Raw genomic sequence first — 27,881 nt, forward strand, 5'->3', positions numbered from 1 at the left:
ATGAGGTCAACAGTCTTTTCTTGAGTGCATCTGTACCCACTTTAGGCTGCCTGATAAGCCTTACTCAGATCATGGTTCCTGATTCTTCATTCCTACTAAATTGGAAAATCCCATAGGCTCTTGGGGTTGACTCTGAGCCTGTGATGATCAGTTTCATGGCAGTCCTTGGCAGGACCATAGTCCCCGTCATTCAATGAAATGGGAATCCACGTGCCAGGGAGAAGGTATTCTGTAGATGTGATTAACATCAGGATCAGTTGACTTGATGAGGTGGGGGTCTTGATCCCATCAACTGTAAGGTCTTCAGAGCTGAGGGAAGCTTCCGGAAGGTTGAAGAAACCAGCTGCGGACAGCAGTGTTGGCTCCTGATCACGAAGGAGGTTCCTCTCGCCCCTCCTGGGGGCTTGCCCTATGCGTTCCAGACCACGACTCACACAGGGCCCTCTGGGAGTTCAGGTCACATCTGGGCTCTGAGGCTGGGGACGGCTCCCCAGGAGAGAGCCTGCAGTGTGTCCCCAAGGCCACAGTGTGGCCACTATACCGGCCGCACATCCCCCTTCTGACCCGGGGGTGTTTCAGGCCAGCAGAGTCCTGAGCCTTTCCAGCGACATTTGAGTTTGGAGAGGGTTTCTTTAAGCTCTGCCGCAGCATTTATTTTTATTTTTAATTTTATTTATTTATTAGAGAGAGAATGAGCGCAAGCAGGGGTGGGAGGGGCAGAGGGAGAGGGAGAAGCCGACTCCCCGCTGAGCAGGGAGCCTGATGCGGGGCTCCATCCCAGGACCCTGGGATCATGACCTGAGCTGAAGGCAGAGGCTTAACCGACGGAGCCCCCAGACGTCCGTCTGCCACAACATTCAGGTACAGCTAATAATTTGTGTCATTGAGGTAATCCTCGGCCCCTTAGACAAAAGGAAGAGTATCAGTCTCCCAAAGGAGCCAGATGGCCGGGGTGCTTCCATGGTCCCGGCCTCACGGCTGAGGGACTGTGGGCAAGTCAGCCCACTTCATCCAGGAATCCAGACAAAAGTGCCTGCCTCCAACACTCACTCCCGTTCACACGAGTGTGGAAGTAAGAGGTGCCTCAAACCATGCGTTGCACGCAGGAATGGCGTCTTTGCTAAATGCTAGCTGGAATTACTATTATTTTGGTTTTGCTGGAGCAGATTGGGAAAGAACCAAACTGTCTGCGACTGAGCTATTTCCAGTCTCTCTTCTCTCTTCTAGAAGTTCCCACAGCTTGTCTTTACATGAAAATTGTGATATCTACACATTCAGGCAAAACAAGACTGCTTCTAAAAAATGTCATGCTTGCAAGTCATTTGAAATCAGGGAAATGGCTTTTACTGGAATTAACAGTGTCAGGAAGGGGAAAAAAAAAGGATCACATCCGGTGTTTCCAGATTTCCCGCGCAAGGCTTACACCTGATTGTGGAAATCCAGTCCTGAAATAGGGGGGCATTCCAGCATGCTAGAAAGACACATCATCACTGGATTCAATTTGTTTTGATTCTTATCTTTCCCCATCTCCCTCCCCACCAGAGCAAGGCGAGGAGGGCTCTGTTGAGTAATGGAAAAATGGAAAGACCTTCGTGCATGACCTCTCATTCCAATTGTATTTGGTGCTCCTTCAAGACCGAGGTCAATATGACTTTTCCTCTGTTGAAACAAAGGGAGTGTTTCATACACGCAGCACACACGCACACACACCATCGTTTCTCCCCAGCTTGGGTTCTCGGTGACGCTCAGAAGCCATCAAGCACTTCTCGCTCATCTACAAACTGTCAGAGGCCAAGAACTGAGACGCCAGTGGTTTTGTCCAAAAGACAAGAGTGTCTACTAGTCCCCTCATGTGGTCTTCCTTTCCATTCCACCCAGTACATAGCTGACATTCTGGGACCTCCAACCACGTCTTTGCATTAAGGAATTCTGCAAGCCGCATGTCATACTTCCTGAACATGACACCTGACAGTCTGTCTTGGGGTGTACACATGTCCTCGGGTCCCCGTGGCAAAACACCATGGGTGGGGCACGTAAGCAACAGAAATTTATGTCCCCCAGTTCTGGAGGCCAGAAGTCCAAGACCAAGGTTGGCTTCTTCTGAGGTTTCCTCTCTCATTGGCTTGTAGACGGCCACCTTCTCCTTGACCTTTGGGTGCGTCTGAAGACCCTCTGTGCAAACACACTCAGAGGTACCAGGGGTTAGGGTTTCAACTTCCGAATTTGGGTGGGGTCACAATTGAGCTCCAGAGTTTCCTGCCTTCTCAGATCAGTTTCTCTTTTCCTGCTAGAAGGAAGGGAGCGTTGCCTGGTGTCTCTCTATAGTTTGGACATCTCCTCTGCCTTTGGCATCAATTTTGTAGTAGAAACAAGGATTTTTTTTTTTTTTTTTTTTTTTTTTTTTTTTTTTTTTTTGCTGGTTCCAGAAATCACACTAGGCTACGGGTTTACGGGGAGAAGCCATGGTGCTATCTTCAAAAACAAGCCACCGGCCCTCCTATCCTAGCTGGCAAAGTTGCATCCCTACTGCAGTGGGGGGGCAGGATCTGATTAAATCAGTCTATTTCCCATGTCATCCTTCCAGATCCTTCCTCTTCCGGCTGCTCTGGGGAAGCATTGCTCCTGCGGGTTTGCTGCCCGGGGCACGCAGTTCACTGTCTGGTTTTCCAGCCTTCTCCTACTCCCGTGTTCATGCTCACCATATCGTTTGGAGTTCTAGAATCCCTATGTCTCATTGCAGCCCCACATTTATGACTGAGGGAGTCACTTGGAGCCATGGATTCCGGCTCTGAGTTGGAGGGCTATAATGCGATACTATAGTGATAAAGAAAACTCAAATTTAATACATGTAAACTCTAAAAGGCAAATGACATGCAAATGCATCTGGCTGAGGTGAACCAGCCAGGACGGTCCTTGGGGCTCCCGTGCTACCTTGAGGGCAAAGATTATTAAGAACACAGGGAGATGTCTGCGAAGTATCATTATCAACCTTGCATCACACATTGGTGAATTTATGTCACAAAATATTTGTTGCTTTTTTCTCTACGAGGGCGAACTCCCTAGAGGACCCCTGGATAGGCGACTAGGGGTCTGCCCAAATTGTTGAATCGCCTTGCTCTGGGGGCTGGAGACCAGATCAGCTGTGGTCTGTCCGCCTTGGGGGTCTCATGATTTTGCAAGGAGGCATGCGGCTCTGGAAAAAAGTTTGTAAAGATGAAGCAGGGGTGCTTCGGGGCCAGGCAGGCCTTGGCAGCCAGAGATGGGGGCTCTGAGCTGGGCTCCTCCATTTACTAACTGTCCCACCCCATATGGTCTGACAGCCTTGGTTCCTTCACCTGCGTCTCGATGGTGAGAGTATCTCATGGGTTTTCAAAGTCCTTGCACAGAGTAGATGCTCAGGCAATGTGCCCCCTCCCTCTGGAGGGCACCCTCCACTCTGCTGCCCTGAACCCTCCCCCTTCATCCCAGAGCACCCCTACCCAACGGTGTGGTGCCCATGGGAGCCCCAGTTCTTCTTCTCCTCCTCCTTCTTCTTCTTAAGATTTTATTTATTTATATGACGGAGAGAGAGAAGCAGAGCATGAGCGGGAGGAAGGGGCAGACGGAGAAGGAGACACAGACTCCCCGCTGAGTGCAGAGCTCTAGGCAGGCTCCACCCCAAGACCCCAAGATCACACACAACCGATCCCCAGTCAGACGCCTAACCGACTGAGCTACCCAGGCCCTGTGGGAGCTGGGACACCACCCTTAGGCCACTTTTGATTGGTCGGGGGGCGGGTCCCAACCGGATGAAAGCCAATCAGAGTCCTTTCCTGGGAGTCCAGGTAGCCCGGAACCAGGAGGGCTGGCGCAGAGGGCGACGCCTGGCGGCAAGTCCAGGAGCTGCAGGCCAGGGGCTCCTGCGGTTCAAGGAAGCAGTCGGCGGGGAGGGAATGGGGGGTGGGGGGCAGAAACTCGGGGAGAAGTTGCCGCCCACGCGGGAGCACCTGCGTCTGGCTATTTCTGAGGCCCGTATAGCTGTCTGTCCTCTCCCAGCTTCAGATTCGCTCCCCAGCCCCTCCACGGGGTCTGGAGGGACCCCCACGGCAGCCTCCGCTCTCATTCACCCCCCCTGGGAGGCCACCCTCGGCCTCTGTCCCAATCTTCCTCCCCACAGCTTGGGTGGATAAAGTCGGTTTTATGGGAGATTCACCGGGTGACAGACCACCGTGCAGGACTCCCATGTCCTTCCCTGTCACCCCCTGACTCCACCCCCACCCCCACCAGCACACACCGGGCGTCCCAGGCCCTCTCTCCCACTGCCCCCAGACCCTCCTCTTTGCACAAAGCACCAAAGCCAGCCTGAGTTGCCCATGGGGACCACCCAAGGTTCTGCAAACAGGAACCTGGCTTCTCTATTCACCTGATGCCCAACCATGGAGGAATTGGGGTTCTCCACCCAGAGAGGCTGTGCAGTGTTCCCCCCGGGGAACCAGAATCTTCTCTGATCCGTGGCCCAGCCTCCTCCCCTCCCCCATAGCTGGGGCCTGCGCTTTCTGCTGAGCCTGGCAGGACAGGTGGCTGTGGCAGGGGGGAACCGGGTCTGACAGTCCATCTCATGGAAGTCTTGGCCACTGTGCCCTGGTGGGTTGGGCCCTCCCTTGGCTCCTGAAAGGCAAGGCGCAGGGTGAGGCCTCCTGGGTAACGCCCAGCCTCGCACAAGAAATGGAACAAGGTGGCGTGCCCTCCTCCCACCCCTGGGAAGCCCTCTTTGTCCCTGACTTTGTCTTCTGCCTGCCAGGGCCTTGGAGGACTCAGCAGGTGGTGCCTGGGTGGCCCATGGCCAAGCTGGCTCGGTGGGCAGAGACTCAGGTTGAGATGCCTGATGGGACCAGGTTGTGGTGTCCACCTTAGGGCCTCCAGGGACCACTAATGCCGCAGCCCTGAAATGCGGCTTTGTTCTTGAACAGCTCTCTTTCCTAAATGAGTCTCATTGACAGAGAAAGCTAGGAGTGGGGTGGCCTCTGGGTCTCTGGTGAAGTCCCCAGGTTCCTAGGGGACACGTCTCTCTAAACTGCTGTCCCCTGGCCACCTCCGGCCAGGCAGGCTTCTCCATCACCCTTTGGGGCTAGCCACAGGTTTCTCTGGTCCAAGAGAAATTCAGGGATCTCAGGCACTGTCCCAACATTAGCCATGTCCCTGTCGAAAGCTGTTGGGCATTGGGCCCCTGGGACACGACTTCGTGACTCTGAGTCCCCAGGCCTTCCTGGTGGTCTGTCATTAGTGTACCTCTGAGCCCTGTCGTCTGGGGACGTTTTGGTGACTTGGTTCTTAAGGTGACCACAGCCTCCCCTCCTGGGCCTCTACACCCTGAGCATGTTCTGCCTCTGAGACCCGCCTGAGGGCCGATCAGAGGCTTGGAGCCTCGGCCGGTGGGGCTGACTGGGCGGGCAGCTTGGCGAGGGCCTGCATTGCGGACCGGAGCATGTCCGCTGCCGACCTACCTACAGTCTGCTCGTGTCTGACTTCAGATGTGGTGTTGTTCTGGCTTCCACTCAGCACACTACTTTACAGGAAAGTTTCTTGAACTGCCTTGACCAAGTGACTTCACACAGCCCTGAGCCAGAGGGGCATTTATGCAAAACCCACAAAACTCAAACCTTGCGGCAGACCGTGGGGAGCGCCCTGAGAAGGCACACACGCAGGCATATTCTCTGCAAAATTCAAGGAAGTGAGACATTTCCTATTGCAATCGGTCAATCCCACCATCTTTTTCCACACTGACCGCACTTGCCTCTGCAGCTCTCCCTGGGTGTGGGCATTGGGCGAGCTCTGGGGTGGGCAAAATTATGTTGATACCCAGCTACAGAGAAGCTGAGTCTGGCTGTCTACGGTTTGGGTTGGGTGGGATGCATTTGTGTGGTTTGTACTCACCACTCTGTCCCCCCAGGTACAACCACACAAATGGTGTCCCATGGTGATGAGACGACATCCCCCAGGCCAGGCCCAGAAGACGTACGGGTAACGGGGGAGACATGCGGCACTCCCAGCGGTGTGTAATGTACAGTGTTCAACCAAGCTTGAAACATACAGAGCCACAGGCCAGCTGGAGGAATATTCTTCCAAACACCAGGCAGGTCAAAGCGTATGCAGGGAACTAAATGGTCACCAACGCGTGGCCAAAACTATTAATGATAAAATAATAATAATAATATTAGTTTCAATCAACCATGCTGGAATCAGGCTGAATTAGCATTCTGTTCTGTCAATAAAAAAATAATATTTCAAGACAGTCATTTTACAAAGAGGCGATCAGAGCGTATACAGGTCGAAAAAAAGTTTAAAAAAAGTATCATAGAAATGCATTGGGCACCTCTAGTGAAACCGTGTTAAGTTTTTGGATCTTATCATTATTTCTTTACTCTTAATATTCACTTCAGTACCTCACTTGGTATTCACGGTTTTGCATCTTTTTCCCTCAGAAAGAGGCATCCAGATGGTCCGTGTAGTGTCAGGCTGTGCCCTCCTGCAGGGACGCTCCCTGTAGTAGAAGGGGGCCCTCCTGGGTCAGCTGGGGTCTTGCTCCATCTTGTCAAATGTCACAGGGAGGGTCTGCTCCGGCTCACTGCCCAGCGGCTGGATTATATCCAAGATCCAGGTGAGTCCTGCCCTGGAGTTAAGAAGCCCCAAGCTGTCCCCGAATGTCACCAGACTTACCCCCTTCTTGTTCTCCGACTGTTTCTCTTGCTGGAATCCCGCGCTTGTTTAAGAGATGCAGTACTGTTTCCTGTCTCTCTGAGGATTCTTTTTTTTTCCAAGATTTTATTTATTTATTTATTTGACAGTGAAAGACACAGCGAGAGAGGGAACACAGGCAGGGGGAGCTGGAGAGGAGGAAGCAGGCTTGCCTCGGAGCAGGGAGCCCGATGCGGGGCTCCATCCCAGGACCCTGAGATCAGGACCTGAGCTGAAGGCAGACGCTTCACGACTGAGCCACCCAGGCACCCCTCTCTGAGGATTCTAATTATGTTAAAATTTTTTTAATCTCCTGCAGCATCACCCCCTTCCACATCTTCTTGTTTATGACTGTGTTCATTCTTCACTTTATGTACGTTCCCAAAGCGTCTGGTGACCCTCAGCGTCCGCTCGTACTTAAGGAAGGGGCACCGGCACGTCATGTTTGCACTCTGGGCCCCTGCCCGGGGTGTATGCGTTGTGGGAGTTACTGTAAGGTAGACCAGATGGACCATTCTATTGGGAGAACTGCTGATGCCAGTATTTTGGGGTCTTTTCTCTTTGGGGGCTCAGATTACCAGAGAAGGATGTTACAATGTTTTGCCTAGAGGGCAGCAATCCTGGGGCCAAGGGGAGGTCCAGGGGTTTTATGGAAGGTAAAATGGCCCTCACAGATGCCCATGCCTTAATCCCTGGAATTTGTGAATATTTTTTTTTTTAAAGATCTTATTTATTTATTTGAGAGAGAGAGAGAGCAAGCATGAGTGGGGGAGGGGGAGGCAGAAGGAGCAGACTCCCCGCTGAATAGGGAGCCCAAGGCAGGGCTCGATCCCAGGACCCCAGGATCATGACCTGAACCGAAGGCAGACCCTTAACCGACGGAGCCACTCAGGCACCCGCAGAATTTGTGACTATGTCATAAAGACAAAAGGAGCTTTGCAGGTACAATGAAGGATTGTGGCCTGCTGCTGGCTCTGCGATGGGGAGGTTCCGGCTGCAGAGGGCGGCAGGAAAGCGGGCAGGAAAGCGGGACTTTGGTCCCAAAGCTGCAGTGAGCTTCCAGGAATGGGACTCCCCGCTGAGCCCGCAGCCAGGAACACAGCCCCTCCCCACCCCAGGCAGGTGTCAGGCCGCCTCCCACCTCCCTCTGACTTCTGCAGGGGACCAGAAGATGTCACTTGGGCATAAGAATTACTTTGAGCTGGAGGCAAATGAGAATCGAGAATCGACAGAGGCAGAAAGATGCCGCCCCGGAGCTTCCTTTATCTGCCTAAAAGCAGAAACTTTGGAAACCTGGGATGGCCATGAGTCCCCTCTCGGGGGACATTTTGTACCAGGAAGGAAACAGAAAGTCAGCTCCCAGATGCACCTGCACCAACGGACCTTCGTCCTGGAGCTCCCCGGAGACCCTCACCGGTTCACGATCTGTGGCCCTTGGAAGCCCAAATCCCTGTTCCGTTGTCCTGCCACTTCTCCAGGGATGCACTCACGTCTGGTGAAAGCCCTGTGGGAGCCCAAGTCCCACCCGCTCCGCGGAGCTGCTCGCTGTGGGGCCTGCTACGTGCACGCGCATCGCGCACGCGCCCGTCCGCCTCTGGTTGGTTTCCTCCTGGCGGTCTGACTTTCATCTTTTCCGGCCAGAGAGCCTAGGAGGGTGGAAGGAAAAAGAACTTCCTTCACTACACTTAGCACACTGACACCAGAGAGGAGGCCTCAGGGCCATGTTTGGGCCTCCCAGACCCTCCCCTCCAAAGCCCGAGGGACCTGAGGGGTGAGCAGGACAGAGGTCCGCACGGTGCCTGCATTGGGGGGGGCAGGACCGGGCTGGGGGAGCCCGCTGGGGCCCTGCGTGATGGTGAGCCGGGTGTACCCGAGGGCACGCAGTAGGCACTTTGGGGAGCGAGCCTCGCCCATCCCCCAGAGCTGTGGGCCTTGCAGGGGACCCCTGAGGGGAGCCCATGCATTTCTTGGTTTCTGCCTGGTTTGAAGGATAAAGTGATGAGATCATCATCACCTGTCACAGACTCGTTGCCTCCAGCACCTCTGAGGGCTCCTTCCCCGCAAAGGTGGCTCCTGGGGAAAGGCCCGGAGGAGGGTCAGAGTCCGGCCACCCCAGGGCTGTGGGGGCGGTGCAGGGTCTGAGACCTGGGGTCCTTGGGCCACGCTGAGGAGTCTGGGACTCAGAGCAGAAAGGAGCCAGGAGGGTCTCAGCTGGGAAGACGGGAGCCATGTGAGGTTCCAGGGCCACTCCGCAGGGACTGAGCCGCTGCGGCGGGCTGGAGGAGGGGCGGGTGGCTGCGGTGACCTCCAGGTCAGCTGCGGACCTGGGGCTGGGGACACTCCGGAAGGAGGCTCTGCAGACCCACGGGCTGCCTGTGCGTAGAAGGTGCTGCCTGCATTCCTAGGGTTCCAGGGAGGGGTGTCCTGGGGGTTCCACAAGAACATCCAGAACCTAACTTGAATGCCTGGCAGTATTGGCCTGAGGCGGAGCCCCATGTGCCCGGCAAACCCACGCCGTCCCTAAGCATGGCCCGGGCTGTGTGCAGCTGCTGGGGGCACACCCTGAGGGACACCAGGACCCCCAGCTGGGGGTGTGGTACAGATGTAGGTGCAGCTGACCAGGCCGTGGGAGAGTCAGAGGGGGCCAGGGAGGAACTGGGGGTTAGGAGACTGGGTCATGTCTTTTGCAGGTGCCGGGACAGAGAATCAGGGCTTCGGGGCACAGCTGGGATACTCACCTGGGCCACCCCAGAAAACCCAGCTCAGGGGCTGTGGCCAGGTCCAAGAGTGGGACCAGCACAGAGGGAGGGGGAGGGAGATCAGGCGCTGGAAGCCTGTTTGCAAAACCAGCCCGTGTGGCCGGAGTCCGCTGGAGTCTGCTCCCGTGCCAGCCCTGTCTCCACCCGTCTGTCCATCCATCCATCTATGCCAGGCTGCTCTTACTTTAGGTGAGATGAATGAGCCGGGCAAACAGAATGATAGGAACTACAAACAGAAGACAAAGGACTGAGAATGGAAGGAAGGGAGACAGCGAGGGAGCCTTCGTACACGGATCACACGACAGAGCAAACAGGGGCAGCTGAGCGGGCGACTGCAGGGTGTGGCAGGAGGGCTGGGGGAGGGCAGCTTGGCCCCGTCCCAAGTGCTGGAGGAGCTGCCCTGACACTGGGAGGCCACAGTCACCCCAGGTCCCACACCCGATGCCAGTGTGCCTGTGTCCTCATCTTGCCCCAGTGGCACGGTCCACCATGTGCCCTGTGCCTTGGGAGCTGGGTGTGAGCAGGAAGAGGGCTGGAACACACCAGAATGGGGGTGGGGGTGGCAGCAATGGCCTGAAACTCCCATACGGGAAGTCTGTCTCCTGTCATCCTGCACATCACCCTCGGGGGCGGCGGGGAGGGACGGTTGGCCGGACAAAATTCCTCCATTCAAGATACGTGCCAGGCACCGTTCTGGCACGGAGGGAATCAGGGACCGGGATGGAGCAGCAGCCTGCCCTGGGGAAGCCTATGTTCTAAGGGAGCTGGGAGGACAATGCCAGTGGCCTGGAAACACACAGAAGAGAGAGGGAGGTCTGGGAAAGGAGGGGGCAGCAGACTGCTCCTGGGAGATCAGGGTCATGGAGGTTACTTTAGAGAAGACTGCTCCTGGGGAAGGAGACTGGAAGATAAGGTCCTGGGGCAGAGAAAGGGACACAGTGGGTTAGCAGGGGCAGTGCAGGGGGGAAGGTGAGGACCCCAGCTTGTGCTCTGGGACGGGCGGGGCCAGTGAGCAGACCCCGGGCTGCAGGGACCCCAGGCTCTGGGTGTGCGAGACTCTGGGTGCGCCTTGGGGGTGGTGCTGCTGGATTCCTGAGAGGGGCGGGGGGTCATATCTGACCACCAGGTTTCCGGGCTGAGCACCTAGAAGGGTAGGAAGGGCGCAGTGGGCAGGGCAGGGCAGGGGTGCAGGGCTTACTCCTGCAAGCTGGCGGGGGTGGGGGGGCCTGAGCCCAGAGTCCAAGAGAGCTCAGGCTGCCTCCTCTTCCTCCTGGGGGCCTGATGGTGGGAGGTAAAAGCCCGGGGAAGCCCTCTCCCCACAACACCCGCTACACAGGCCGACCGCTCTGTTCACGGCTGTGTACCTACTTCCCAACGGCTCTTCAAGGTGATCAAAAAATTCTGCATTTCCGAGGAGAATTTGTTCTGCTCAAGGCTGTGAAAATAAGCCCCGCCCCCTGACTTTCTCAGTTTCTCAGAAACATCATCTGGTCCTTACTGGCTTTGTTCCCAAGAACTGCAGCACAATAAATACCTTTTTTGAAAGTACCCAGCTTCACCCTTCAGCCCAGCCTGGGCCGGTTTCCACCAGACCCACCAAGTGGGGTAGCACCATTTCCTACAATCCATAGGTCCAAAACATGTTTTGTTAGAACAATTATTAACTAATATCCTTACTATATATGAAGCATTCACACGGATACTGAAACCAAACGAACACCAGGGCCCCGGATAAACAGGTCAGGACCACAAACACAAGTCACGTGCTGCGCACACGCACTCCCACAGACAGTGGGGGGAGGGGGTGAGCCCCACAACCAAAGGCACTGAGAGGTCTCCTCTGAACACCTGTGACAGTTGGGCCATCAAACCAGGTGCAGGAAAGCCCAGAAAGGGTGCCCAGGTCAGGCTGGGGCTGGGGCTCCTCCAGGCCTTTCCTTGGAAGTTCAGGGATGGGAAAACAGCCAGGCCACGTGGGCTGCAAACCCCCCCCCCAGATGGAAGGAGCCAGGCCACGTGGGCTGCAACCCCCCCCCCCCCCCAGATGGAAGGAGCCAGGCCACGTGGGCTGCAAACCCCCCCCAGATGGAAGGGGCCAGGCCACGTGGGCTGCAACCCCCCCCCCCAGATGGAAGGAGCCAGGCCACGTGGGCTGCAACACCCCCCCCAGATGGAAGGAGCCAGGCCACGTGGGCTGCAACCCCCTCCCCCCGAGATGGAAGGAGCCAGGCCCTAGCCTGGAGTGGGGCTAACCCAGGGTGGGGATTTTTTGAGACACTGTTGTGGACTGCACTGTGTCCCCCCAAAATTCGTATGTCCAAGCCGTAATTCCCAGAGTGAGTGTATTTGGAGGTGGGTCTTTAAGGAGGTCCTTAAGGTTAAGAGAGGTGAGGCCCAGATTGTAGAGGGCTGGTGCCCTTGTGAGAGGAGAGGCTGCTGTAGGACAAAGCGGCGGCAGCCTTCCAGGAGCCAGGGGGAGAGACCTCTCCAGAAACCACCCCTGATGCCACCATGATCTTGGGACTTCCGGTGGGACCTTCAGCGGTGTGAGAAACTCCAGACGCTCTGTTGAGCGCCCCAGGACTGTGTCACCTTGTCACAGCAGCACCTCGGGCGTGGAGGAGACCACCGTGCGCGTCCTCACTTTCAACAAGGACAACCCGCCTGCCACCTCCCGGGCTACAACATGACACCCAACATCCACTAGAAACAGGTGCATTCGTAGTTACGTCGCGATTCAACTGTGCGCCCACGTTATACCAGGAGCCCTGCGTTACCAGATTCATTACCAAAGTTTTTGTAAAAAAGAAAAAAATAGGCGACACAATCTGCTGCAGGGGTTTATTATGTTTAGTCCACAAATTTGATCTTTTAGGAAAAATTCACAAAATATTCAGTGGAAACCACATTTCTGTTCATCAAATTTCAAATATATTTTACCGTGCTGAACAATATATTCTAATGCTGTCTAAAACACAGCCAAATTATTTGTCTTTATTCATTTATACACATTCTGTAATTTTTTGAAAACCAAGATTAAGATAAAAAATATTAACAAAACTACCCAGTTACAACTACTCTTCTCCCATACACTGAAGTCTTTTCCGTGGGTCTATTTTCTTCTTCATTTTGAACTCTGCGTGCTCTCTGTTTGTGAATGCACTCAGGGAATTCTCACCTCCCAGGTCCCATCGGTTCAAACAACACCATGTGGAAAGACTGATTCCCTTGGCAATGCAGAAGCTTAGGTTTGTTAAAAGTACTCACTGAAAATTATTTTTTAATTTATAGATCATACAAAATAAACATTTACAAAGGGACAGACGACTTTCAACATTATTTTGAAATCCCCTTAATATGCATAAATATAAGGAAGCAATCTGTCAAATTAGACATTTTTGGTCTTTTGTTTTTATTCTTTGCTTCCTTCTGAAGGAAATGCGTGCTGTGAATTTCGTTTCTCCAGGTTCCTGGAGCATCGGCGGCCCGTGGGGCCCTCAGTCCCTAGGTCACTCAGCACCGAGACCCGAGACCCCCCGACCCCCACAAGGAAGGCTCTGTCCTCAGAGTGGGGAGAAGCCCTGGTCTCTAGGCCCTCCGGCTGCTGGAACTAGATTCCACAAAAATCAAGCAAGGATATGCACGCCTCTGCCCAAATGCGGGGCGTGTGCAGGAGGAAATGCACAATAGGAATTACGATAAAGCTTCTACTACATCAAAAATGAGAATTTCTCCAAAGAAATGCTAAAAATCAGTAATACATATATACCATGTGACAAAGTAGCAAAACAATCTGCTGGTCCCAGCTGCGGTCTGCGATGTGGTCACTGGATCACAGAGGGAGAGTTTCCCCGGGGAACAGGTGTCAGCCGAGGGGGTATTAGGAGCCATAGCGATCCTGCCGGGAGAGAACCAAGGAGGGCGGATTCGCGCTGGGTGTCCTCGCAGGGAGCACACTCCACGGCCTGGCAGGCTGGCCTTCCCCCACCCACCACGGTAACTGGAAGCTTCGTGGCCCTGGCTTCCTGAGCCACAAGAGCACCCTTCCCCCACCTCTGAGTGGCATCTGCGGCTCCGCGCTGTGGGACGTGGTGGGAGTATCTGGGGGGTGAGCCCCTGGGAGGCAGGTGTCAGGGGAGGGCAGGGGCGCACACTGGAGCCTGAACCCTGAAATGCTGGCTCAGCCAAGCCGTCTCCCACGGAAGCCACTTGGCCTTGCACGTCTGCTTCTGTAGCCAGGAAATAAAGCTATGGGGGGTGACCTAGACCATGGGGATGACCTTCCACAAGCTACAGATGTCACCTGCTTGGAAGGACTGGCGTGGGCTCAGCGGACCTCAGGGACATGAAAGATCCTGGGGATTCTAACCCACGGTTATAAGGGCAGTGAGAAGACCAAGAGCCGTCCCCACCCCCCACCCTGGGAAGCCCCTCCAGAGGCACCAGAGCCACATCCATTAGGTACTGCTGCCCCTGGTCAGGTTTTTGTGTTAATAATAGCATCCCGGAGCGGGGGGGGGGGGGGGGACTCCTGGGGGGCTCAGGGGGTTAAGCGTCTGCCTTTGGCTCGGGTCATGATCTCAGGGTCCTGGGATCGAGCCCCGCATCAGGCTCTCTGCTCAGTGGGGCGTCTGCTTCTCCCTCTGCCCCTCCCCCCTGCTTGGGCACACACGTGCACTCTCTCTGTGTCAAATAAATAAAATCTTAAAAAAAAAAAAACAACCCAGGTGCCTGGGTGGCTCAGTGGGTTAAAGCCTCTGCCTTCGGCTCAGGTCATGATCCCGGGGTCCTGGGATAGAGCCCCGCATCGGGCTCTCTGCTCAGCGGGGAGCCTGCTTCCTCCTCTCTCTCTGCCTGCCTCTCTGCCTACTTGTGATCTCTCTGTCAAATAAATAAATGAAATCTTTAAAAAACAAACAAACAAACAAAAACAACCATAGGAAATGCTTGTAACAAAACATCATAGAAAGTGTCAAATCATATATACAATATAATCCCGTTTGAATTTTAAAAGGATATGGATGGGAATCTAAAGCTAACATGAAATATACTAAAGCATTAACAGAAGTTTTCCTCATGAGGGGGGATAACAGGTCATTTTTATTTCCCTCTTACTATTTCTCTGTCCCAATAAAGGAAAGAAGTAAGTCAGGATTACGACAACCCCTGTAACCGTTCCCCAAGGGTCACCAACTAGAAAATGTAAACAAGAATAAAACGACAGTTTCTGGTGTTCACGACCACCTGCGTCACTGTCGCACGCGTATCGGTCAAGACTATGAAATCGAATCTGCCGGCAGTTGAAGAGTGACCCAAATCTCACTTTCGAAGCTTTGAGCCACCACCCCGCTCCACTCCCGTCACCCCAGCGTCACCGACCTGAATGGAAGTCATGACTCCGTTAGCAAAGACCGAGAGCTTCCCAGCCACGGACCTCACTCCCTGCTTGAACTGGGCCATGTCGGGCGCCGTGGGCAGCACGTTTGCGAGGCTGTAGTTTCCTGCACACAGAGCAGATCCCACTGTCACTCCGCAGCTGCGACAGACAGCAGGGCCACTGCCCCGGGCCCTCGATGACCTCAGGGAACGTGGGGTCCCCTCCCCTCCCACTGCCCACGAGCAGCGGCTGTGGTTATGGGCGAGGAAGCCTGCCCTGGGGTCAGGACTTGGTGCCAGCCTCACCACGAACCAGCCACAAGACGCCACGTGAGAGGAGACGCAGTGCTGGGCCTTGCGGCCAACAGGGGTTCAAAGATGGCCCTGCCACTTTGAAGCTGTGTGTCTGTGGAGAGCTTCCTCACCATCTCTGGGTTCCTGGTCTCCCCCCGAGGGTGTTCAACACCAGATCCGACAGGTGAGTACTCGGTAAAGGGCAGATGGGCAGACATCTCTACTTCGCATGTGCTTTCTGTGCAAGCCCCCTCCCTTCCTCCGGGGAGCCCCCGGGACTCCGGTCAGAGGGGTGGGCATGGGACCCAGGCCTGGCCGATCAGAGCCTTCCTGGGCCTTGTGTATCTCCAAGGGAGAGGAGCTGTCCGCTTGCTCCGGGGTCACCGGTGGGGCCAAGGCCCTGCTGCAGCCACCAAAGCCCTCACTCGCCAAGTGTGGGGGTGGGGAGAGGAAGCATGCCGCAGGACAGGAGGGAGGGTCCCCAGGGAGGCGAGCCAGAGCCTAAGTGTCTCCCTGAGGCTGTTCTGAGACTCTTAGCTGGAGCCCCGCTCACTGGGTAGAGCCAGACGCCCTGCCTTCCTTCCCAAGGCCGCCGCGGCTGGGTTTCTCGGCATCCACGTTGGGTACCCAACACAAGCAGAGGCGCTGTTTCCACCAACGCAGGTGAAGAGCGTCAGTGTTATCACAATAAGGGGTGCGAACCCCAAGCTGACAAGCAGGCTCTCGTGGTGGGCCTTTGTCACGGAGGTGTCACGAGGAGCGGGAGGGGCTCGGGGGGCCCCAACCCTGCAGGTCCTCTGGGGAGCCACGCCCAGCGGCCCCACACCGCCCACATGCACCCACCTGCCCCTTCAGCAACAGAAGCCAGTCCCCTTCCCAAGAACACACAGAAGGGATGAGTGTATTCTTCTGTAAGGACGCCGCCCGGAAGGGACGTTGTGTTAACCCACAGCACGGCTCCCGAGTCCACCATGCAGGGAGGGGGCCTTTGCTAATAACAGAGTGGAGGCCCAGCCCAGCCACTGGATCTCAGGTTCAAATCCCAGCCCAGCCATTAAAGCTGGGTCTTTAGAGCAAACAAGGAGCCAGCGTGAGATCCTGAGTACACAAGGGCCAGGGTCCCAGCCGCGCCATCACCCGGCAAGGCCCCAGGGGGCTGGAAGGGTCTGGAGCAGGGGTTGCAGTGGGGACAGCAGGAGCACGTCCACTTACAGTTTCCAACTGGAGAAATGTGTGAGGAGGCAAGCACAGCTAAGGCAGACGCTCTGGGCTATGACCCCTCCCTGACCACGTGCAGCCCGCAGGGGCCCTGAGGTGACACCAGCTTCCCAGCGTCACTCTCCCACCCTTCCCCAGTTCTAACCCCACAACAAGGTGTGTCCAGGTGACAGAGTTCTGGTCACTCGTGCTAAGCTGAAGTGCCTTACAGGGCTGGGGCCTGCTGTTTCCTCGCCCTCTTCCTCCTTCCTGCTGCCTGGGATGCAGGTGTGATGCCTGGGGCTCGAGCGGCCATAATTGGCGTGAGGTGAGGTACAACGTGGAGGTCATGAGCAGTAAGGAGGAAAAGGGCCTGGCTCCGTGGCATCTGGGAACATCGTGCACGTCCCAAACTGTCCCCCAGAATCACACCATAAGAGAAACAAACTCGGGTCTGCTTTAGCCTCTATTAACATGCACCTTCCTTCCTTCCTTCAACTTCACTAATGAGCTAAGCCCCCGGGAACGTAAGCAGCCTGCTAACTCCCAGAGCAGCTGCCAGGTCCCCGGCAAGGAGGCGCCTTCCCACCCTCCGCCCGCGGCCCTGGGCTCGACTGGAGGTCTGCTGTGGGTGTGAAGCCTCCTTCCTCTGTGGGCGTCTGGGTGCCGTGTCCCCGCTGAGGGCTGCAGCACCGGCTAAGTGCTCGGCCGCACACGGGGCTCCAGGAAATGACAGCCCGAGCTGCTTCCTCAGGAAGAGGCTCCCCGACCCAGGGTCTAGGTCAGGTGCCCCATCTCACTGCTCTCCGTTCCCAAAATGGCCCCAGAGGGCTCCGTGCTAAGGACATCAACAAAGACCCTCTTTTCCAGAGCTCACTGCCTTCAGAGGAAGGCGGACAATCAACTGACAACAATAGGAAGAGAGCGTGGCCACAGTCAGAGCCCGTCTTGGCGTCTCTGCTGCGGAGCCTAAGCCCGTGGCGGGGGAGGGGATGCGTCTGAGTGTCCCCAGGAGGCTTCTGGACCAACTGGCTGTTGGGGGGTGGGCAGTTGCTGGGAAAGAGAGAAATGAAGGATGACGGACTCCCAGGATTCTGGCTCGAGCCACCAGAAGATGGCAAGAGGGGAAGAGGCCCTGGAGGGTCCAGGCCCGGGCAGAGGCCATCAGTGTGGAGGCCCCACGTCGAGTCTGGAAGGCCGGGGACACCAGCGAACACTTGCCCGCGCCACTGTGGGTCGGCAGGGGTCTGCCTGGCACAGCCACTCGAGATGCAGGCTTGGGAGTGGCCCTCGACACAAGCTTCCAGAAGCCTCACAGCAGAGCAGGCGCAGGCGTGCACCGGCTCTCACAGCTCGGGCGGGCAGGGCAGCCCGTCGCTGCTGCCCCGTGCCAGCCCCACGACCTCACAGCTGCCGCAGAGTCTGTTCCTGGCTGTGCTGGAAGGGGCGCTGACACGGCCCCAGAGCACCCATGTGCTCCGCAGACCCCAGGGGCTTTCTCTGCGCCCGGCGTGCAGAGACGAGGTCGGACAGGTCCTGTCCCGGGTAGGGGGAGAGGGTCCTCGGAAGGCCTGGTTCCGGGGAGAGGACAGGGCGGCGCACGCCACTCCGGGAAGGGCGGATGGGAGCCAGGCACCGGCCGGCGCTGGGTGGCGGAGCTGCACCCCAGCCAGGGGCAGGACTGGACCCCACTGTGACCAGGGTGAACTCTGAAAACCCAGCGGGAAGCAGGGACGGGCGGGAGGGCGGCTCTGTAGGGCCGGAGCGGGAGGAGCGCAGGGCAGTTCCCCGCTCCTCCAACAGTAAGGCTGCGGTGGAGCATCATGTACACATTTCCCTGGAACAGAGACGAACGGAGAGAAAGGAGGTCCGCGGTGACAGGACTGCCGAGTTTCGGAAGGAACAGAGCGCCGCGGGGGCACCGTTCGCGACCAGCCCAGCAGCCCCGTGGACGTCACCAACACTCTGGTCTGCCACTGAATCTGGGCTGGCAAGGCCACCACACATCTGTGACGCAGGACAAACACGGTCACCCACGGACCAGACAGAACCACCAGTGCTCGGAGATCTGCAGGCCCTGAAGAGGCCGCGTGCCCGGGCTCGGGACCTGAGTGAGGAGGAAGTGGGGGGTGGCCAAGGCGTCCCGAGGGGACAGGAGCAAACACTCGGGAACCTGAAGAGCGCAAGGAGCCAGCGTGGAAGAACCACCCTGAGGGGACAGGCTTCTGCCCGGAGCCACTTCTGCTCCAGTGCCGCTCCCAAAGGGGCCTCTGCTGTCCTTCCACGCCCTCAGGAGCCACCTCGCAAGTCAGCACGGTTGATGGCAGTCCCACGTCCCCCAGCTGACCCTGCTCTGGGGTGTGACCACGGGGACCGACACTGGGCCAGATGGGCTGTGGGTGTGAGCGGCTGTTTCTCATCTGGCCCTTTCAAGACCCTGAAAGGGAAACGCCCTCAGTCAACGTCAGGACTCCCTGGTTAACCACATCCCCAGGAAGCATTTTACTCCACCAGGAGGCCTTTCAGATCCGGACCTGTCCCCCCCACCACAGAGAAATTATAAAGGTTTATCAGGATCTACTCAAGGACACTGATGTGTCACAGACAGGAAAGCTTCCAACGTAAGCAACACAGAACAGTCCCTTAATCCAGCTTCTGCTGTTTGCTGAAACACACTCTAAACAAGAAGGAAATATTTAATAAGAGCTGTTCGATGCCCTTGCATTTGGGGAAGTTCCTGAAGGCAACTTTTAAGACGGGCTTGACGGACGAGCCGCAGTGAGGGAGGCCAGGGTCGGAGCTGTGGACTTGGACGAGGGAGAGAGGGAGGGGGGCCGGGGAGGGAGGAGGCACCCTCCGTGGGCATGCCAGGGGGCACTCTCACCTTGACCGTGAGTTCCCAGGGACGGAGTCTGTCTGGGACCCACCCAAGGCCCAAACAATTAAAGGACCTTTGTTCTCTGAAAGGGGACAGGAAAGTAAACATAGGCCAACCACAATTTTCCTTCAACAATTGGAAAGGCTGTTTTCATCTGATCTCCAAATATTTTTTTTGCTTTTTTTTTTCCCCCCTAACAAACAATGTTTCAGGGCAAAACTTCCAACAATTTGAATTACAAAAACACACACAGCTGGGTGGGGGGCGATTTTCAACAAGTCGGGTTTTCTGGGCTGATCTGACTCCTGCCAGGGCTGTGAGGTGACCCAGAACAGGCCCACGGTGGGGGGGGTGGTAAGTGGGGCTGCAGAGAGCTTCCCCTCCGGGAGGGCGCAGGGCTAGCACCCCTCTGCTGGGGCAGGCCGAGAAGGAAGTTGCCTGGACAAGAGGCCAGGATGCTGAGAGCCTTGAGGTCAGAACACAGGTCTGGGAGCCACCCCTGTCCCCACCCAGACTCAGTGTAGAAAACAGCTCAGAAAGAGGCCTGACGGAGAGCCCCCACCCCACTGTGTGAGGCCGAGGTACAGCATCGAGCACCCCCACCCGTCCCTGGGGTCAGCGGACTCTCCAGGCTGGGACGCTCCTTCCCACAGCCCCCGGCAGTCCGGCGCGCTCACTGTGCTCCGAGGGCCACGGGATCCTCTGACATCCCCACACCCCATCTCTGAAAGTCCCAGGCACTTGGGTCGGCCCTATGACCTTCTCTCTTGAGGCCGTTTCTCACTGGACTCAGAAAACAGCTGTTGTTGGTGGCTGCTCACGCTGGTCAGCTGTGCCTGCGGGCAACTCCTCCAGGGCCAGGAACGAGGGAGTGCAGGTGGTCCTGGGCCTGGGAGATCCCCTCCCCTTGGGGTCCCCTGCTGAGCGAGTTCCTGAAATGACCCCAGAGGACACTGCTCCTTGACCCTTAGCTGTGACACAGGAGGGACACATAGCCTTCCCCTAGCCCTGCGGCCTGGCTGAGGCTTGGGGCAGGATCCAACACGGCTCAAGGACCCAGAGGTACAAGTGGAGAGTGGCACGTCCACGGTGGGCCCGGGCTCTGAGGGGCACTCACTCCTTGCGGCTCCCAGACTCTCCTTAAGGGGGTCTGGACCCTAAGAGGGATGGGGGAGACAGCAAGTTCCTCTCCACCTGTCTGTTCCCAAGGCCACATTCTGCCTTCCCTGGAAGACGGAGCCTGGTGCAGTCCCCTTTCTATCTGCTTCTGCCTCCTTCGGGCCCCGCGCCAGACCCCCACGTGACTGAAGCCTCAGCGTCACCTTGTGAGGGACATACTACCCAGCCACTTCGCAGAGGAGAATCGGAGGCTATAAGTGCCATGAAAGGCTCAAGGTCTCGGGCAGGGAGTGGCCAGTGACGCTAGGAGCCCACAGCTGTCCCCCTACAAGGCCGCGATACCACATATCAGACACCACGTTCCCATTGGACTAGGAGACCCTGTTTTAGGAAGACTTGTCAGGCAACCTAGGGGACGCTGGTGAAATGTTGTGACCCGGTTTCCTGACACACAAAGCCTGGAATAACAGTAATTTCTGCTCTAACTCACAGAGGAGGAAAAGCATCATAGAACGGTTGCCGATAATCTTGGAAAAGTACAAAGTTTGGGGCACCTGGGTGGCTCAGTCATTAAGCCTCTGCCTTCGGCTCAGGTCACAACCCTAGGGTCCTGGGATCGAGCCCTGCATTGGGCTCCCTGCTTGGTGGGAAGCCTGCTTCTCCCTCTACCCCTCCCCCCTGCTTGTGTTCCCTCTCTTGCTGTCTCTCTCCTCTCGGTCAAACAAATAAATAAAATCCTCAAAAAAAAGAGAGAAAGAAAAGTATGAAGTTCTGTGCAAAGAAACAGCATTGGTGCCGTGGACACAGCGGCCACCAGGCTTGTGAGCCCCCCCCCGCCCCCCCCAACTGCCCTGCCACTGTACCTGCTGACTGTTTCCTCTGCTCGTCGAACAGATCGGCTGAGCTTATGGAGGAACTCGCCGAAAGCCTTTCCAGCCGAGCCCTGGTCTCATACTGGAGAAGACAAAGAATAGGAAACGTTAGGTTCCAAATACCGTGAGCAATTATGCAAAAACCATCAGCTCGGAGCCGACATCTGAGCACTGCTGAGTACGAGGGGAAAGCAGAGAGCAAGGAGGACACGTCCGTCAGTGACACGCCCGGCCCAGAGCTCGGTGCAGGTGCGCCCACGTTAGAACAAAGCCTCAGGCCCCCTTGTTGCCGTAAGATCCCTGTGCTTGGCGAGACTCCTTAAGATGCGACAACCTGAAGGTAAGTATATCTACCCTCCAAAAACATGTCTACTTCCTTTAACTTCATTAATAATAATTTAAAAATTAAGTAAATTACATCTGCATTGAAAATTGCCGGAAATTTATTCCAAAGATAGGAAATGGATGTCTGTTCAAAATACTGAGAAAGGAATTAGAGAAACATGAGACCTGGTCCCTACCTGCCAGCTGTGCATCTGGCTGGGGCTGCCTGGGGGAGTGGTCAGGAAGACCTGGGTTCGAGTCCTGATGCCAGCTCCCAGGGGCAGCGGCCTCTCGCAGCCCGAGTCCACCTCGCTCTGGGCCTATCACCTCTTGCCCCAATCCTCATGTCCCTGCTCACTTCCTGCTCTGCGGGGCCCACACGCAAACTCTCTGGACACTTACATCAGTTTGGGCTTGTCTTCCGAAGTACATATCTGACGATATGGCTTTGACATTCCCGAACTTCTTCTGAGCCTCATCTGTATTTCCAACTGGCTCGTAGTCTGGCTTACGGCGAGCAGTAGATCTACAATGAACAACAGCCAAAACAGGAGTGACGTCAGCAAGACAATGGAATAGAAATTTTTTTACCATCATCCCCCTATAGAACACCAATTTTGGCCATCGTCCACAGGCAAGAATGCCTTTATGGGTGTGTAGGAGAGCAGCAGACAGGTCCCAGCACACTGTTGGAGCAAACAATCCAAGATCAGACCCACTGAAGAGGGTAAGAGGAACAGTTTCGCTCTGCCTGGGTCACCACCCCCGTGTCCCCCCAGTGGAACAGCTCAGTACCACTGGAGATCCGCTTGGCCCACAGTATCTCCCACGGGGGGAGGTGGGAGGGTGGTAAGTGGGTGCCTGACTTCCCAGCTGTGTGGGACACTGCACAGAAGGCCTCTTCTTTCCCACCCTACCCGGAACACTGAGGTGATCTGCATGGCTTAGGGGCTGGGAGATGCCAGAAGCACAGCAGTACTCATCAGAGGCTGCGTGATGGACACTGGGGAGGGTATGTGCTACGGTGGGCGCTGTGAAGTGTGTAGGGCTGATGAATCACGAACCTGTATCCCTGAAACCAGTAATACATTATATGCTAATTTAATTAAAAAAAAAAAAGGAAAGGTCTGAGAAAGCTTCAGAATCCCTAGCATGTCTGCTGCTGAAGGCATCTGTCACCCCAAGCCAGTCAGTAGAGACGGAAGGAGGTGACGCTTCTTCAAATGCAAAGACAGCAAGGCAAGACCCCAAGGAACATGAAAAATCAAGGAAACAAGATGCCACAGAGAGGACGCAATAGTTCTCCGATAACCGACGCCAAGGAATTGCCCAACACATTTCAAAGTAATTATTTTAAGAAAGCTCAGCAACCTACAAGAACACACCCAAGTCGACAAAATCAGGAAAACAGTACACCAGCAAAACTAGCAGTCCAACATGGAGACAGAATCGTAACACTGAATCGGACAGAAGCTCTGGAGCTGAGAAATGCAACGGTGGATGTCAGTGGCAGACTTAACCCAGCAGAAGAAAGAATTTGTGAACCCGAAGACAGGTCATTTAAAATTACCCCGGTAGGAGAAAAAAGAAAAAAGAATGAAAAGGGGAAGAAAACCTACGTGAATTATGGGACACCATATGAAAAATATGTATGTATTATGGGAAAAGAGATAATACAATATGGGAGAATCAACTCCATCAAGAGAAGAGAGGGAGAAAAGGGCAAAAAGCTTATTTAAAGAAATAATGACTATATACTTCCCAAATCCGAAGATGTGGAAATTCAGGTACATGAAGCTCAAAGTCCCCAAAGAGATTCAACCCAAAGAGAGCTTCACTAAGACACATTTTAATAAAACTGTCAAAAATCAAAGACAAAAAGAGAGAAAGATAAATTCCACATGACTCCAATGGAATCTAAAAGCAAAGAGAATAAGCAAACAAAAGGCAGATTCAGAACTAAAACAAAAACAAAAACAAAAACAAAAAACAGAAAAAAAGAATTAAAACCAGAGAACAAATGATGATAACCAGACAGAAGGCGTAAGAGGGGGTGAGCGAAGTGGGTGAAAGGGAGATGCAGGTCTCCAGTTTCAAAATGCGTGAGTCACGGGAATAAAAAGCAGAGCATAAGGAAAAAAAAAATATTTTGAAAGCTGCGAGAAAAAAAACTCTTCATGTACAATGGAATCCCTGTAGGGCCCCCAGCAGACTTCTCCGCAGAAAGCCAGCAGGCCAGGGGACAGTGGTATGACATACCCAAAGTGCTGGAACACCAACAAGAAAGGGTGCCCTGCCGGCCACCCGACCGGCATCCCAGAAATGCCGAAAGGAGTGGTGCGAGCTGAACTGATGAATGGTAACGAATAACATATGAACGTGAATGGAGGGACGCCTGGGTGGCACAGTGGGTTGAGTGTCTGACTCATGATTTTGGCTCAGGTCATGATCTTGGGGTCGTGGGGTCAAGCCCCATGTCAGGCTCCACACTCAACAGGGTGTCTGCTGGAGACTGTCTCCCTCTCCCTCTGCTCCTCCCTGCCTCAAAATAAATAATAAAATAAAATAAAACAAAATAAAATACAAAAACTGTAACAAGAGACAAAGGTCATTATGTAATAAGAAAGAGGTCAATTGGTCAGGAGGATATAGCAACTGTAAGCACAGAGGGGCTCACGTAAATTTATGACACAAATACTAACAGATCTGAGGGGACCAAGAGCACTGCGATCATGGTAGAAGACGTCAGATCCCCACTTTCAGTAATGGACAGACCGACCCAGACAGAAGATCGAGAAAAATTGGACTTGAACAATACTATAGACCAAATGGGCAAACGGACATGTCCCAGACGTTCCATCTAATAGCAGCAGAATGCAGATTTTCAAGCGCACACACAGAACATTCTCCAGGACAAATCATGTATCAGGTCACAAAACACGTTTAAATCATATGCTAGATCTTAACAAGTCAAGACTGAAGTCCTATTAAGTGTCTTGCAACCATAATGGTTGACAGTTGAAATCAACAACCAGAGGAAACCTGGAAAATTCACAAGTTAACAACACACTCCCGGACAACCAGTGGGGCAAAGAAGAAATCAAAAGGGCAATGAAATTCTCTTCAAACAAATGACAATGGAAACACAGCACACCAGAAAGTATGAAACACAGCAAAAGCAGTTCCAAGAAGTTAGTTTACGGCCAACGAGTATCTGAAAAGATGCTCCACGTCACTCATCGTCAGGGAAATGCAAATCAGAACCACAAGTGAGACGAACGCTCACACGTGCTTGGACGGCAATTACCAGAAGAGCTGCGTACTGATGGGAAGTGGAGAAAAGGAACCCTGTGCACTGTTGGTGGGAATGAATGTAAATTAGCTCAGCCACAGAGACAACTGCACAGAGGTCCTTCTAAACACAGAAAACAGAACTACCACTTAATCCAGCAATCCCACCTCTGGGCGTGAGCGAAGCAAACAACGTCAGGATCTCGAAATCTCCACCCTCCCAAGTTCACGGCAGCAGCAGCATTATTCACGGTGATCAAGACACGGAAACAATCTAAGTGTCTGTTGACGGATGAACGGATAAGAAAATACATATACAATGGAACACTACTCGGCCATTAAAAAAAGGGAATCCTGCCATTTGTGACAACATGGATGAACATGGAGGACATTGTGCTAAGTGAAATAAATATAATAAGAGAAAGAAAAATACTGTACAATTTCATTTCTATTTGGAACCTAAAATTTAAAAAAAAGTCGGGGCACCTGGGTGGCTCCGTTGGTTTAGTGTCTGCCTTCAGCTCGGGTCATGACCTTGGGGTCCTGGGACTGAGTCCTACCTAGGGCTCCCTGCTCAGTGGGGAATTTGCTTCTCTCTCTGCCCTTCCTCCCCCACCCCGCCTGCTTGTGCTCTCTCCTTCTCTTTCTCTCAAATAAATAAAATCTTTAAAAAAAAAAAAGTCAAACTCGGGGCGCCTGGGTGGCTCAGTGGGTTAAAGCCTCTGCCTTCAGCTTGGGTCATGATTTCAGGGTTCTGGGATTGAGCCTCACATCGGGCTCTCTGCTTGGCGGGGAGCCTGCTTCCCCCTCTCTCTCTGCCTGCCCCTCTGTCTACTTGTGATCTCTGTCTGTCAAATAAATAAATAAAAGTCAAACTCACAGAAAGAGTAGAATAGTGTTTCCCGTGGGCTTGGAGGTAGGGGAAATGGGCAGATATTCAGAGTACAAACTTGCATTTACAAGAGGAATACGTTCTGGGGATGGAAAGGACAATACGGGGGGCTGCAGTAAATAATACTGTTGTATATACTTGGGATTCGCTAAAAGTATGGATCCTAATGTGTCCTCAGCACACAAAATGAAAATAAACAAAAAAATCCAGACCAAATAGGTTAAACTAATTTGAGGTGAGGCAAATGCATTTCTCATTTATAATGCATTATCAATGCCACTGTACTTTTTAAAAAGCTGACAGTGGTCATTTTGTAAAAGGATTTCAGGCCACTTTAAAAAGTCTGAAAATTCTAATAAAAACATGAATAAATATCCAAAAGCACCCAACATCTGAAGGAATTTTCCTATTTAAACGGCCCAGTCATCTCACTCATTGGCACCATAGATCCATCAGTAAACACTGAGCACGCGGTAATGAACGTTAGCTGTGACCCCACATCACGCAGGACACCAAAGGAGAATCCTCCTGTCACCCAGCACACGCCCAGGCTGCACCTCTTGTCCCAACCCTCGTCATGTCTCCCTGCACTCTCAACAGCTCCCTGGTTTGGACAGGAGGTTAAAAAGTCTTTCATTCATAATCATGAACAACTGGAGATAGTCCTTCGGCAGGTGAATGGAGAAACGACTCAACAGAGAAGAGGAAGACACACAACGTCATGACCAGAGTCTCAAATGCACCAGGAAAAGTAAAAAAAGCCCGTCTACAAGGCCAGTTACTGTATGATTCCATTTATAGGACATTCTGGAAAGGCAAGATTGGAAAGGCAGAAAAAAGACCAGGATGCAAAGAATATTCTTGCAATTGTTGAATGAAATCATTGACTAATTTTTAGAGAATTTCCCTAGAGATGTGTGGCCTCATGAGTTCCAATCCCTCTGCTTTGTGTTCATACCTGTCCGAATAGCCTGTGGTCTTCAGGACGGCGTCAGCATCTTTGATGGTCTCTTTTTTCCAGTAGGAGTCTGAACCGTCTTCCCAGCCCGAAAAAGAGCTGCCTCGGAACTCCACTGGCTCATCCAAGTACCTGTATGCAACAGAGTGACTGTGACTTGGGAGACCTTCCTGATGTTGTCCACACTGTACTTCCTGGTCCTTGAACGTGGGAGCGGCCACGTGACTAGAGCTGACCACTGAGGCAGGAGCAGGTATGAGGAGAGCCATTTCCCAGGCCTCTGAAGTACCCAGTGCCCCCTTCCCACGCCCCATGGAAGACAAGGTGGTGTTTTTCAGGTGCTATATATCCTCAGGCAGGAGAAGACTCCGTCCATCAAGAAAACCAAGGTGCCACCCAAAGGCCACATAATCTGGACAACCACCTGTACCCTCAGCTGAATGAGAAGTAAACCACCATTGTGTCAGCCTTTAAGATGGGGGATAGTTGTCACTGCAGCAAAACCTAGCCCATCTGCTAGCACACGACGGCTCTGAGTGTCTTTATCCATGGGAGGTGACTTATTTTGCTCTCTTTGCTTCTAGTTCTGCCTAATTAGATAGTCACAACAAAAATCCCACCAAAGCACTAGGGCCTTGTTGGCACTCCCTGCTGTGGTAGCCCCCGTGGAAGCCATCAGTCCCAACAACTCCCAATCACTTCAGGTAAGTGATGCTCCCCGGCCCCCTCCTCGGGTCAGACGCACGGCTCTGGATGGCCGATCCCTGGACCACTCTGCAGCCTGGAGCTTGGAGCAAACTTGGTCTGTAAGATGCCGGCCTTCTAGATCAGTTTACCCTCTCATTAGCCGGGCATCACTGAGCAGGGCCTTGCTCCGAGAGCAAAACTCAATGGCAGCTTTGGTCCTGTGTGGTGACCGCACACTCTCTGACCACGAGCAGCAGGGTTTGTCTGGAACACGGCAGAGACTGATGGGGGAGGAGGACGTGCCAGGGCTCCTCAGAACTCACAACAGCCTGGGATGGAAAACAGCTCTGCCAGATATGCGCTCCTTTTAAAGGTGGGGTTCAAGACGTTCGGAAGGGGCAGATTCCAAGGCTTAGGTCCTGAGAAAGGAAGGATGATGCAAGAGGCTGTCCGGGCTTTCAGAAATGTCACCCAGGCTTTCTGCAGAGTAAGGAAAGCAGCTCACGGGATACGCAGTGAG

At 54.2% G+C, this 27,881-nt stretch overlaps 1 protein-coding gene across 1 annotated transcript in view; it reads right to left on the reverse strand.

The window, feature by feature from the left end:
• Positions 1 to 12,300: 12,300 nt before the first annotated feature.
• Positions 12,301 to 27,881, reverse strand: part of ARFGAP3 (ADP ribosylation factor GTPase activating protein 3) — a 47,105-nt gene continuing 31,524 nt past the window's right edge. The window contains exons 12-16 of the mRNA XM_047741015.1: positions 26,675 to 26,806; positions 21,936 to 22,059; positions 21,201 to 21,291; positions 14,853 to 14,974; positions 12,301 to 13,371 (exon numbers count right to left, since the gene is read on the reverse strand). Of these exons, the coding sequence (XP_047596971.1) occupies positions 13,354 to 13,371; positions 14,853 to 14,974; positions 21,201 to 21,291; positions 21,936 to 22,059; positions 26,675 to 26,806 (487 nt within the window). The 3' untranslated portion in view covers positions 12,301 to 13,353. The remainder of the gene's footprint in view (positions 13,372 to 14,852; positions 14,975 to 21,200; positions 21,292 to 21,935; positions 22,060 to 26,674; positions 26,807 to 27,881) is intronic.

Source organism: Lutra lutra, chromosome 8, assembly GCF_902655055.1.
Source record: "Lutra lutra chromosome 8, mLutLut1.2, whole genome shotgun sequence".
NCBI lineage: Eukaryota > Metazoa > Chordata > Mammalia > Carnivora > Mustelidae > Lutra > Lutra lutra.